Source organism: Triticum aestivum, chromosome 3B, assembly GCF_018294505.1.
Source record: "Triticum aestivum cultivar Chinese Spring chromosome 3B, IWGSC CS RefSeq v2.1, whole genome shotgun sequence".
In the NCBI taxonomy this organism is placed as follows: domain Eukaryota; kingdom Viridiplantae; phylum Streptophyta; class Magnoliopsida; order Poales; family Poaceae; genus Triticum; species Triticum aestivum.
Window position 1 is genome coordinate 684,912,331 of NC_057801.1, and position 12,828 is coordinate 684,925,158.

The following is a 12,828-nucleotide window of genomic DNA, read 5'->3' on the forward strand; positions in this document are numbered from 1 at the left end:
AACCTTATCTCTTGAGCTTGTGTTCTTCCCCCATTGTTGACCTTCTTCGAGCTTGCTAACTCTCAATCCCTCCAATGATTCTTGCTAGTTCTTGAGGGAAAAGAGAGAGGAGATCTAGATCCACGTTTCCACCAATCACTTTCTCCTCTAAGTGAGGGGAACCCCTCGGATCTAGATCTTGGAGTTCTTCGTGTTCTCCTTCTTGTTCTTCCTCTCATCTTCCTCCCTAGCATTAGTTGCTTCGGTGGTATTTGGGAGAGAAGGACTTGGGCACTCCGTGTGCCCTTGCCATTGCATTTGGTGCATCGGTTTGAGTTCTCCACGGTGATACGTGGAAGTTTCAAGTTGAGAAGCTTATTACTCTTGGGTGTTTGGGCACCCGAGAGCTTGTTCCTCTTGGGTGCCTTGGCGCCCTAGATGGTTGGTGTTGTTCGGAGCTCAATCATTATGGTGTAAAGCTCCGGGCAAGCATCGGGGTATCCAATTAGGTTGTGGAGATTGCCCCGAGCAATTTGACGGGTACCGGTGACCGCCCCCAAGGGTTGCCAAAGTGTACGGGTTCGGTGACCGCCCCCAAGGGTTGCCATTTGTACGGGTTCGGTGACCGCCCTCAAGGGTCCCTTAGTGGAATCACGACATCTTGCATTGTGCGAGGGCGTGAGGAGATTACGGTGGCCCTAGTAGCTTCTTGGGGAGCATTGTGCCTCCACACCGCTCTAAACAGATATTAGTATCCGCAAGGGTGTGAACTTCGGGATACATCATCGTCTCCGCGTGCCTCGGTTATCTCTTACCCGAGCCCTTTACTTATGCACTTTACTTTGTGATAGACATATTGTTTCTTGTCATATATCTTGCTATTACTTAGTTGTTTATCTTTCTTAGCATAAGTTGTTGGTGCACATAGGTGAGCCTAGTTGTTGTAGGTTTTGTGCTTTACAAATTAACCGCTAGGTTTATTCCGCATTTGTTCAAGCCTAAACCGTAATTATTTTAAAGCGCCTATTCACCCACCCACACACCCCCCCTCTAGGCGACATCCACGATCTTTCAGCTACTATAAACACTAGTAAGGTACACATCAATAACCTTTATATCAAATATACCCTTGTTCACTTTGCCATCCTTCTTATCCACCAAATATTCAGGGCATTTCCGCTTCCAGTGACCATTTCCTTTGCAGTAGAAGCACTCAATTTCAGGCTTTGGTCCAGCTTTGGGCTTTTTCACAGGAGTGACAACTTGCTTGCCATTCTACTTGAAGTTCCCTTTCTTTCCCTTTGCCCTTTTCTTGAAACTAGTGGTTTTATCAATCATCAACACTTTGATGCTCTTTCTTGATTTCTACCTTCGTCGATTTCAGCAGCACGAAGAGCTCGTGATTCTTTTTTGTCATCCCTTGCATACTAAAGTTCATCACAAAGTTCCAGTAATTGGTGATGGTGACTAGAGAACTCTGTCAATCAGTATCTTATCTGAAAGATTTACTCCCACTTGATTCAAACGATTGTAGTACCCAGACAATCTGAGAACATGCTCACTGCTTAAGCTATTCTCCTCCATTTTTAGCTATAGAACTTGTTGGAGACTTCCTATCTCTCAACTCTAGTATTTGCTTGAAATATTAACTTCAACTCCTGGAACATCTCATATGGTCCATGACGTTCAAAACGTCTTTGAAGTCCTGATTCTAAGCCGTTAAGCATGGTGTACTAAACTATCAAGTAGTCATCATATTGAGCTAGTCAAACGTTCATAACATCTGCATCTGCTCCTGCAATAGGTTTGTCACCTAGCGGTGCATCAAGGACATAATTCTTCTGTGCAGCAATGAGGATAAACCTCAGATCACGGACCCAGTCCGCATCATTGCTACTATCATCTTTCAACTTAGTTTTCTCTAGGAACACATATAAAAACATAGGGAAGCAAAAACACGAGCTATTGATCTACAACATAATTTGCAAAATATTGTCAGGACTAAGTTCATGATAAATTAAAGTTCAATTAATCATATTACTTAAGAACTCCCACTTAGATAGACATCCCTCTAGTCATCTAAATGATCACGTGATCCAAATCAACTAAACCATGTCCGATCATCACATGAGATGGAGTAGTTTTCAATGGTGAACATCACTATGTTGATCATATCTACTATATGATTCACGCTCGACCTTTCGGTCTCCAGTGTTCCGAGGCCATATCTGCATATGCTAGGCTCGTGAAGTTTAACCCGAGTATTCTGTGTGTGCAAAACTGGCTTGCACCTATTGTATGTGAATGTAGAGCTTATCACACCCGATCATCACGTGGTGTCTCAGCACGATGAACTGTAGCAATGGTGCATACTCAGGGAGAACACTTATAACTTGAAATTTAGTAAGGGATCATCTTATAATTCTACCGCCGTACTAAGAAAAATAAGATGCATAAAGGATAAACATCACATGCAATCAAAATATGTGACATGATATGGCCATCATCATCTTGTGTTCATGATCTCCATCACCAAAGCATCGTCATGATCTCCATTGTCACCGCCGCGACACCTTGATTCCATCGTAACATCGTTGTCGCCTTGCCAACTATTGTTACTATGACTATCGCTACCGCTTAGTAATAAAGTAAAACAATTACATGGCGATTGCATTGCATACAATAAAGCGACAATCATATGGCTCCTGCCAGTTGCCAATAACTTTGTTACAAAACATGATCATCTCATACAACAATTAATATCTCATCATGCCTTCACCATATCACATCACAACAAGCCCTGCAAAAACAAGTTAGACGTCCTCTACTTTGTTGTTGCAAGTAGGGCTAGAAAAAAAGCTCGAAGCTCGCGAGCTAAACGAGTAGCTCGTGACTCGGCTCGAATCGACTCGGGCTCGAAGAATAATGAGTCGAGCCGAGCTTTAGTTTAAGATCGTTTATAGGCCAAGTTAAACGAGTCAATCTCACGAGTACTCGTGTAACTTGATAGGCTCGGTACAAAAGATCAACCACTCCCAATACAAAAAAAGATCAGCCACTCAGCAGTCAGCAACCTATGTCCCAAGCGCACAACACAAGGCCTAGCCATTGAAGGTCCACCCGCCTAGGAGACTCTTGCGTTACAAGGAAATTACAATTATTTAGTGATATATGTGTTTAATATATACATAATCATTTTTATCATATTTGAGGGTTTTATGTTCATATCTTTAACGAGCTTAACAAGCTAAACGAGCCAGCTCGCGAGTTATATGAGTCGAGCCAATCTTGGGTTTGAGCTCGTTATAGTAACGAGTCGAGTCGAGCTAGCTCGTTAACGAAACGAGATCTAGCGAGTCGAGCCGAGATGGCTCGACTCGGCTCGAATTCCAGCCCTAGTTGCAAGTTTTACGTGGCTGCTACGGGCTTCTAGCAAGAACCGTTCTTACCTATGCATCAAAACCACAACGATTTTTTGTCAAGTGTGTTGTTTTAACCTTCAACAAGGATCGGGCGTAGCCACACTCGATTCAACTAAAGTTGGAGAAATAGACACTCACTAGCCACCTCTGTTCGAAGCACGTCGATAGAACTAGTCTCACGTAAGCATACGTGCAATGTCGGTCTAAGCCGCTTCATCCAACAATACCGCAAAATCAAAGTATGACATGCTGGTAAGCAGTATGACTATTATCGCCCACAACTCTTTGTGTTCTACTAGTACATATAACATCTACGCATAGACCTGGCTCGGATGCCACTGTTGGGGAACACGGTAATTTCAAAAAACTTCCTACGATGACGCAAGATCTATATAGGTGATGCATAGCAACGAGAGGGGAGAGTGTTGTCCATGTACCCTCGTAGACCGAAAGCGGAAGGGTTATGACAACACGGTTGATGTAGTCGTACATCTTCATGGTCTGACTGATCCTAGCACCGAAGGTACGGCACCTTCGTGATCTACACACATTCATCTCGGTGACATCCCATGAACTCTAGATCCAGCTGAGGTCGAGGGAGAGTTTCGTCAGCACAACGGCATGGTGACGGTGATGATGAAGTTACCGGCGCAGGGCTTCGCCTAAGCACTGCAACAATATGATCAAGGTGGAAATCTATGGAGGGGGGCACCGCACACGGCTAAACAATCAACTTGTGTGTCTATGGGGTGTCCCCCTCCCCCGTATATAAAGGAGGGGAGGAGGAGAGGGCCGGCCTAGGAGGAGGCGCGCCCAAGGGAGGAGGATTCCTACTCCTAGTAGGAGTAGGTTTCATCCTTTCCTAGTCCTAGTAGCAAAAGGGAGGAAAGAGGAGGAAGAGAGAAGGAAGGAGGGGGCCGGCCCCCCAAGCCCTAAACCAATTCGGTTTGGGACTAGGGGGCGCGGCCCACATCTTGCTTGCTGCCCTCTTTCTTCACTAGGGCCCAATAAGGCCCATATACTCCTCCCGGTGAATTCCCGTAACTCCCCGGTACTCCGAAAAATACCCGAATCACTTGGAACCTTTCCAATGTCCGAATATAGCCTTCCAATATATCGATCTTTACATCTCGACCATTTCGAGACTCCTCGTCATGTCCATGATCTCATGCGGGACTCCGAACAACCTTTGGTACATCAAATCACATAAACTCATAATATCAATCGTCATCGAACGTTAAGCGTGCAGACCCTATGGGTTCGAGAACTATGTAAACATGACCGAGACACATCTTCGGTCAATAACCAAGAGCGGAACCTGGATGCTCATATGGGTTCCTACATATTCTACGAAGATCTTTATCGGCCGAACCGCATAACAACATACGTTGTTCCCTCGGTATGTTACTTGCCCGAGATCGATCGTCGGTATCATCATACCTACTTCAATTTTGTTACCGGCAAGTCTCTTTACTCGTTTCGTAATGCTTCATCCCGCAACTAACTCATTAGTCACAATGCTTGCAAGGCTTATAGTGATGAGCATTACCGAGAGGGCCCAGAGACACCTCTCCGATACATGGAGTGACAAATCCTAATGTTGATCTATGCCAACCCAACAATCACCCAGTTACGTTGTGACGTTTGATAGCACACAATGTGTTCCTCCAGTATCCGAGAGTTGCATAATCTCATAGTCTGAGGAACATGTATAAGTCATGAAGAAAGCCGTAACAATGAAACTGTAACGATCATAATGCTAAGCTAACGGATGGGTGATGTCTAATGATGTGATCCCGTTCATCAAATGACAACACATGTCTATGGTTAGGAAACATAACCATCTTTGATTAACGAGCTAGTCAAGTAGAGGCATACTATGGACTATATGTTTTGTCTATGTATTCACACATGTACTAAGTTTCCGGTTAATGCAATTCTAGCATGAATAATAAACATTTATTATGTTATACGAAAATAAATAATAATTTTATTATTATCTCTAGGGCATATTTCCTTCACATCTTGTAGGGTTCCTGTTTAGGAAGCACATGTAGACATTGACGGGTGTTGTCACGTCCGAAGTGACTGTCCTAATCCCGATGTCGGTGGGTCTAAGATATACTCCCACCGTCCCATAATATAAACGAGAAAGCTATTCTCCAGTCGACTGGATGTTAGCGACATGTGTGAATAACCTGGCGACCGCTCGTTCCGCTTGTCCCGCGCAACAGTCGCTCGATCCGTTCTTTTCATCTCCCGCGCAACAATTGCTCAATCCGGTTTTTTTCTAGTCTCGCGCGTGGAAAGAAAAAAAGGGCGCTAGCAAGAATTGAATTGAGAACCTGTTGGTCGAGGCCATAGCACACTACCAGCTGAGCTAACTCTCTCTTCTGGTTTTATGTAGATTATATGTATTTTATACTTATTAAATGAGTGGAAAAGAAAAAACAACTTGATCCGCTTCTCTCACGCAACAAAACCGGGAACTTGTGTGTAAATAGCATGGTATTTGACGCATGCGAACCTAGTAAATTATGATGCAAAGGTTGTGATAACTTATGGGTAAATAGCACGATTATGCATCGTAGATCTGATAACTTACAATACAAATACCATGGTAACTTTGACCCGGATTTTTTTTAAAACATATCCTGATAACTTCTATCTAAACAACAGGATAATATACACATCAATTTTGTGTAAATAACACAGTAATTTATGCACAACCTGATAATATAACAAACACCCATGGTCACACAATAGAGCCGGTAACTTTTGACTGGGTAAAATTTTAGTGGAAAAACAAACCCAGGTAACTTTTATGTAAATATGATGGCAATATACGCACAATAGAGCCGATAACTCACATACAAACACTACGGTAATTCTTTTAACCCCAGAATGAAAGTTGTTGAAAACAATACCCCCGGTAACTTTTGTGCAAATATCATGGTAATATAAGCAAAACAAAGATGATAACTCGTGTATAAGCACCATGGTAACCTTTCTACCCAAAAAAATGTTAAATAATCTAGTCCGGTAACTTGTATGTAAATAACATGATAATATAGACACAACAAAGTTGATAACTCACGTACAAACACTATGATAACCATTTGACCCGAGGAAAAATATTGAAAAACAACCACTGATAAATTATGTGTAAATAGGATGGTAGTACACACACAACAAAGCTGATAACCCACATACGAACACCGTGGTAACTCCTTTGACCCCAGGATAAAAGTTGTTGAAAATCATACTCTGGTAATTTCTGTGCAAATAACATGATAATATACACACAACATAGCTGATAACTTTGACTTTGAAAAATTTTCTCTTTCGAAAACATAACTCCGATAACTGTTGTGTAAATGACATGATAATTTATGCACTGCAGCCCTGATAATTTAGATACAAATATGACAGTAATATTTCAACACGAGGGGTGCTTGAAACGTAGCCTGATAATTACTATGTAAATAGTATGATAATTTATGTACCGTTGCCATGATAACTTATGTACAAACACCATGATAACATTGACCTAGGAAAAATTTATTAAAAACATCTCTTGATAACTTTTATGTAAATATCATGATTTTTACATACTGCAAAGCATAATAATTTTGTACAACACCCAACCGTAACTCTGACCCAAGAAAAAATATTTGAAATATTCCCTGGTAACTTATGTATAAAAAGCATGATAAGTTACGTACCAGAGGGTTGATAACTTTTGTACCCTCGAAAAAAAACTTATTTACCCTGGCAAGCTATTTACAATGAAGTTACCGGGATATGTCAACAATTTTTACTACGTTAAAGTTACCATGATGTTGTAATTATTAATAGAGCAGCCGGGCCATCTATATAGTATAAAAAATAAGGAAGGAAAGAAAGACAAATGATTCGTTTTCAGGTCGCGATAAGTAGCAGTACAAATACTATCTAACCTCAAGCTAATCACTGGCAAAATATTGTGGTCTACCAAGCAGTGGTGCATTCGATTCCCACTTCTACAAATAAAAAGGAAGATCCGGTGGATCGATTCTCATTTCGAGAGAAGTGGATCGTACGTTGATGGAATCGTCCGGACCTGTCGCTAATGTTAGCACAGCCCTAATATAAAAACGTTTTTGACACTAAAAAAACACTCTTATATTATGAAACGAAGGGAGTAGTTTACTATTACTGGGCCTACTCATGGCCAAAGCTGCAGGCCGGCCGGTTGACTCTTCTCTTTGGCCTGACGGCCACATCTCCGCTGGCGTCGCCCTGTACCGCTTCACGCCTTATCGTTGCGCCTCACCATCAGCCGTGGTCGTGCCTTGATTGCTGTTGCTGACATTGTCTCGGAAGAACAACCTTCTCTGAAAGAGGGTCGGCAAACGGTGAGACGTCCGATGAAATTATGTCGAGACAGGCGATCTGGAGGCACAAACTTTCCACCATGGACGATCTTATGACAAGGACACTCAAACCGGAACACATACGAATGCACACAAACTATGTTCCATGGACTCTCCGCAGTACTGCATTTACATCGTAGCCACCGGCCCCTCAAAAACGGAAGGCCACGCACGAAAGGGAAACCAGCAGCCGCGGGTAAACCAAGACAACGAATCACACTGCTATCATCAAACGAATGTGACATGCAAGATCGACAGAGACACGCACCAAAGACCAAACCAAGCACACGATACAGATTGTTACACCGGGCAGAGATCAAAGTATCATGGAGAAGAACGAAAGGAGATTGCACGAGCTACTTGAACGACCGCCGGCCGACGCCGGCCGGCATGGACACGGTGGAGTCGACGCTGAGCCCGCTGACGGACCGCCGGTGCTTGTGCCGGCCCCCTCCGCCCGCCGTGGACGCCGCCGGCGTGCCCACTCGCGACGGCGCGGCGGACTGGTCCCCGCCGCCGGCGCCCCGCCAGAACGGGCTCTTGGCCCAGCTCCCGATGCTCTGCCCGAGCCCGAACGAGAACCTGGGCTTCTGCTCCGCCGCGCGCCGCTCCTTGTCCAGCTGCTGCTGCAGCAGGTGCGCGCGCGCCCGGGCCTTGGCGGACGCCGACATGGTCGGCGTCATGTAGTTAGGCACGCCGAACGCCGGGCAGCTCGTCAGGCTCTCGTCGTCGCGGACGCTGCCGCCTCCGCCGTGGCTCGACGGCGGCGCTGGCGCTCCTCGCGCGCCCCGCGAGGGCTTGCTGGGCTGCTTGTAGTAGGCCGACACCACCGACCGCGCCGGCGTGTTCGCGGCCGTCGTCATCGGCGTCGCCATGCTCATCTGGCGGTGCGCGGCCGTCGTCGAGATCGGCGTCGGCATGCTCATCTGGCGGTGCGCGGTCGCCGTCGACACGGGCGTCATCATGTTCATGTTCATCTCGCGGTGCCCGGCGGTGGACATCGGCGTCATCATGCTCATGTTCATCTCGCGGCGCGCGACGGCGGGCGTGGGCCTGGGCCGGCTGACGGCGGGCTCGACGTGGCGGGGGTACTCGCGCTCGTGGCTGCTGCGGTCGATGGGCGACCACCACCATGGGTTCCGGCCCGACTGGAGGTCAGCCAGGATCGCGTGGGCCGCCATCGGCGTCGACTTCATCACCTACATCCATCCACGTGCCAAGAGAACACCAACACGAACAAATTAGGATGCTAAAAAACGAGAAACCCCCAAAACATTAAACTATCCAAGTACCTACTGACCTACTGACAACGACAGCATGCCTAGTTTCAGATAAACAACACAATGACACTACACCTTCGACAAGAAAAACGAACGTTGACAGTGTGATTTTGGTTGGCCCGTCGACACCATCGAATCGAAGCAGAAGAAAAGTTTTCATCACCCACACGTCCCTCTCAGACGATTCGTCCAAGCATCCTTATGCAGAACATGCACTAACTACTACAGTTGGACTGACAGAATGGATAAACAGCCCGTGCGAGACCGACCTGACAGGCGCAGAGAAGACACATTCCAACTCTCCAACAATGACACTACAGCTTTTAGTGGAAAGAAATACGGTAGCTCGCTAGCTTTTAGCTGGCCGATCGAAAGTATTTTTGCGCACCTACTGGTCTCTATCGGGAGGATGAAGAGGAGAGATGTTGGGTCACCCTCTCGTGATATGCTGTAACTACTCCCGCTGCTTGACTGACGGAAGGAATTCATCTGTCCCTTTTGCTTGTTTCAGATTCAGATACGGACGTGATCGATCGTGCTGTGTGTATAATAATTTTTCTGGAAGATAATACGTAGAGTACGTACGTACGTACCTGGTGGGAGTAGGAGTAGGCGAGGGCGCGCTCGCGCTTCATCACGGCCTCCGCCTTGCGCTTCGTCCTCGCGTCCGCCTCGTCCCGGCTCAGCAGGCTGTCGTCCCACATGCCGCCGTCCTGCACCGACGTCGCACGGCCAGAGCCCACCCCCCGGTCACATGCATGCACGAGTACGTAAGCCTGAGGAAACTAGAGTGGTGCACGTACCTGCGAGCCGGAGCGCCACCGGCGGCCGTCCCGGAGCATGGCGCCGTGGCGGTCGTTGCGCCGCTCCATGGCCTCCACGCGGCTGGCGCGGACCTGGGACTGCACGCGCACCAGCGTCTGCATGCACCGCATCGCGTGCGCCGTCTGCCGCCGCACGCTGGGGCCGCGCACCACCGCCTGTAGCCGGATCAGGCCGCGCAGCGACCGGTAGCTCCGGCGCGCCGAGTAGCCCCGGAAGGCGGCCTGGATCGCGACCGCGGCCGCGCGGGCCTGCTCCGGCGCCACGGCCCGCTGCCTCGCCCGTGTTCTGGTATGCTGCTGCGGCTGCCGCCACTCGGCCATCTCGGCCCTGCCCTGCTGCAGCCGCTGCAGCCTCTGCTGCTGCTCCCTATCGTGGTCGAACCGCCGGATGAGCGGCGGCGGCGAGGACGGCGGCGCAGGCAGCTGGAGCATCGCCGCAGGCTGCTGCTGCCGCTGCTGCTTGTCGCCGCCGGCGTCGCGCTCTCGCTCGCGATCACGCCCCCACTCCCGCTCCCGCTCGCGCGCCGCGGGCGTGGCCGGCGCCGTGGCGGCGACGGTGGCGGTGGTGGGCTTGGCGGGGGCGATCTGGTACTGCGCCGGCGGCCTGGCGTAGTACTGCCGCTCCATCTCGGCGTCGCCCAGGATCTTCTCGATGCTGCTCGGCTGCCGGTACAGCGGGATGCTCATCAGCGGCGCCGGGTCGGCGTGCTGCCGCGACCGCCCGAACCCCCATCGCTTCTTGTCCCTCGCGCTCCCCCGGTACTGCTGCTGCGGCTGCGGCGGCGGCTGCTGCGGCGGGTACTGCGCTACCAGCTGCACCTGCCATGGATACATCTCACCGCTCAGCTATCTTCCCGAAAATCCTACATGTAACCACTGCTAAAACTTGTACTAAGTACTAGAAAACTGCACGAAAGAATGGAAAATGTGATGCAAAATAACACAGTAAAAATACAAACCACATGCGCAGATCAACGAACAGGATAAAGTGGCTTTGTACAGGGCTGTGTATTTGTCGCTACGATACTGCTGCGCCTGTCTACACGCGCATACAGCTTGCATGCAGCGATTGCTTCAGTGCAAAGCTTGGGTTTGGGTGAGCAACCAGCTTTTTCTCCAACACACGTGCCCTTTAGTTTTCTCTGATAACCTTTGCACGTTTCAGGAGGTACAGACACATTTTTGGGAGTTTAATTAAAGTAGTAGTGCTCACATTTGTTGGCTTGTCCTTGGGGTTTGTGGTGAAGGCCTTCTTGAGTGCAGTGATCCAGCCGCTTCCCTTCTTGCCCATCTCCTTAACATCTCTCCCAGCCACACCCCTGCAATAATTCCATCGATGACAAGAACTCAACAAGGATCAATGATTGGACAACATGCATGCTAAGTATAGTGGTACTGATGTATCTGATGCATAGTCTATACAAGGGAGGCCAAATTTTACTTCAGAACTACTCTCTCCGTTCCGATTGAACTAAAACCACGACGAGTAAATCGGAACGGAAGGAGTAACTTGTTTCCTAATAGAAACAAGACAGGAGGATGGTAGATACATGCAGCGAGTCCAGCCATACCTTGTTTGAGCTCCCCCTTGGCGATCCTTCAGTGGAGCAGCATCTCATGGCAAACCTGCACTGCACCCTCTCTCCGGTCCTTCCAACTCTCTCTTCATCCCGGGGAGGTGGCCGTCTTATAGATCCTTTACCGGATTGGGGGGCCAAGGGGGAGCTGCCCACTTCCCCACTCGATGACACCTAACCAACCTTGCTTCACCAGCAAGCCTCACAAGGAGGCAGCCAATTGTCAGCACGGCTTTCAGCAGGAGCACTGCTCTCGTACGCCTTGCCTTTGCTGTACTTCAAACATACATTCATCTTTGGAATCGGACCTCTCCGGATCCATGTGTGATGTGCACAGGCTCAACATGGCTTGCCTTGCTGCGCACAAACTTAACTGTAAGGCTGCGATCCGGTTGGTCGGTACAGTAAAAATATACTACTACTCCTAGTAGTAATCTACACGAGGAGTCCACAGGAAGTTGTGCGTCTGTGAGGGGTTTTAGCTGGCGTGAGAGTGAGGGTTCAGGCACGATTAGCCGGTCGATCGGGCAGATATGGTAGCTCACCCTCACCTGATGGTCCTTGTTCATCTGTTACCACGCGCTGTCGACCGCCGGATCGGACCGGTAACGATCGGGGAAGCTGATGATTCAGTTTTGTCAGTAGCATCTGAGGGGTTTCGCGGCGGGGCAATGATTCCGTCATGCTCGTGCTGGTGGGTGGTTAAATCGGAAGCCTGATCATTTGTGACCATCATATGCTCGAGCAACGCAGCTGTCAGCCATTTGGTATTTGGCAACTACTACAGCTTCATGTGCATGCATGTCATTGCTCAATGCTCATGCACACTTGCTTAAGGCTGAATCCTCTCTATGGACAAGCGTGATGATGGTTCACTTCCAACAATGATCATGGTTAGCACTTCTTCCGGCAACAAATTTACCATCAGAATGTAGCATCTTGGTTGCTGGAAACGGGTGGTGTTTATCAGCCTTTTTGAGTAGCTCTCAGAACGAACTAAATTACAGAGTTAAAACACTGGTGTGGCCCACATGCCTGTGCAGAATGTGGTGTGAAAGTGGGGGATGTGTAGGTTTGAGTGGCTTAAGTAGGCATTGGAATCTTGCTTGCAAGGTACTTCAATCCAGAGACCAAATGGGGGATAAACATCTCCTAGAAAGAGGGGTAGTAGGCTAGTTGGTTCCATCATCAAAATCAGGAGCAGGGCTTAGTGCTGGAAGTTGCTCCTAACAACCCATGTAGGCCACATCCATGGCCCCTCTTGGTCAATTCTGTCTTCATCCTCAAACCATCTGCTCCTAGTTGTATTGGACCCATCACCTCGAATACTG

General features: G+C 48.2%; 1 protein-coding gene across 1 annotated transcript; it reads right to left on the bottom strand.

Moving 5' to 3' along the window:
- Positions 1 to 7,882: 7,882 nt before the first annotated feature.
- Positions 7,883 to 11,700, bottom strand: LOC123071721 (protein IQ-DOMAIN 13). The gene is made up of 5 exons (XM_044495307.1): positions 11,492 to 11,700; positions 11,134 to 11,239; positions 9,900 to 10,739; positions 9,690 to 9,809; positions 7,883 to 9,015 (listed from the first exon to the last, which is right to left on the bottom strand). The coding sequence occupies exons 2-5, from the start codon at positions 11,209 to 11,211 to the stop codon at positions 8,173 to 8,175; spliced, it is 1,881 nt and encodes a 626-aa protein (XP_044351242.1). The 5' UTR covers positions 11,212 to 11,239; positions 11,492 to 11,700; the 3' UTR covers positions 7,883 to 8,172.
- Positions 11,701 to 12,828: the final 1,128 nt, after the last annotated feature.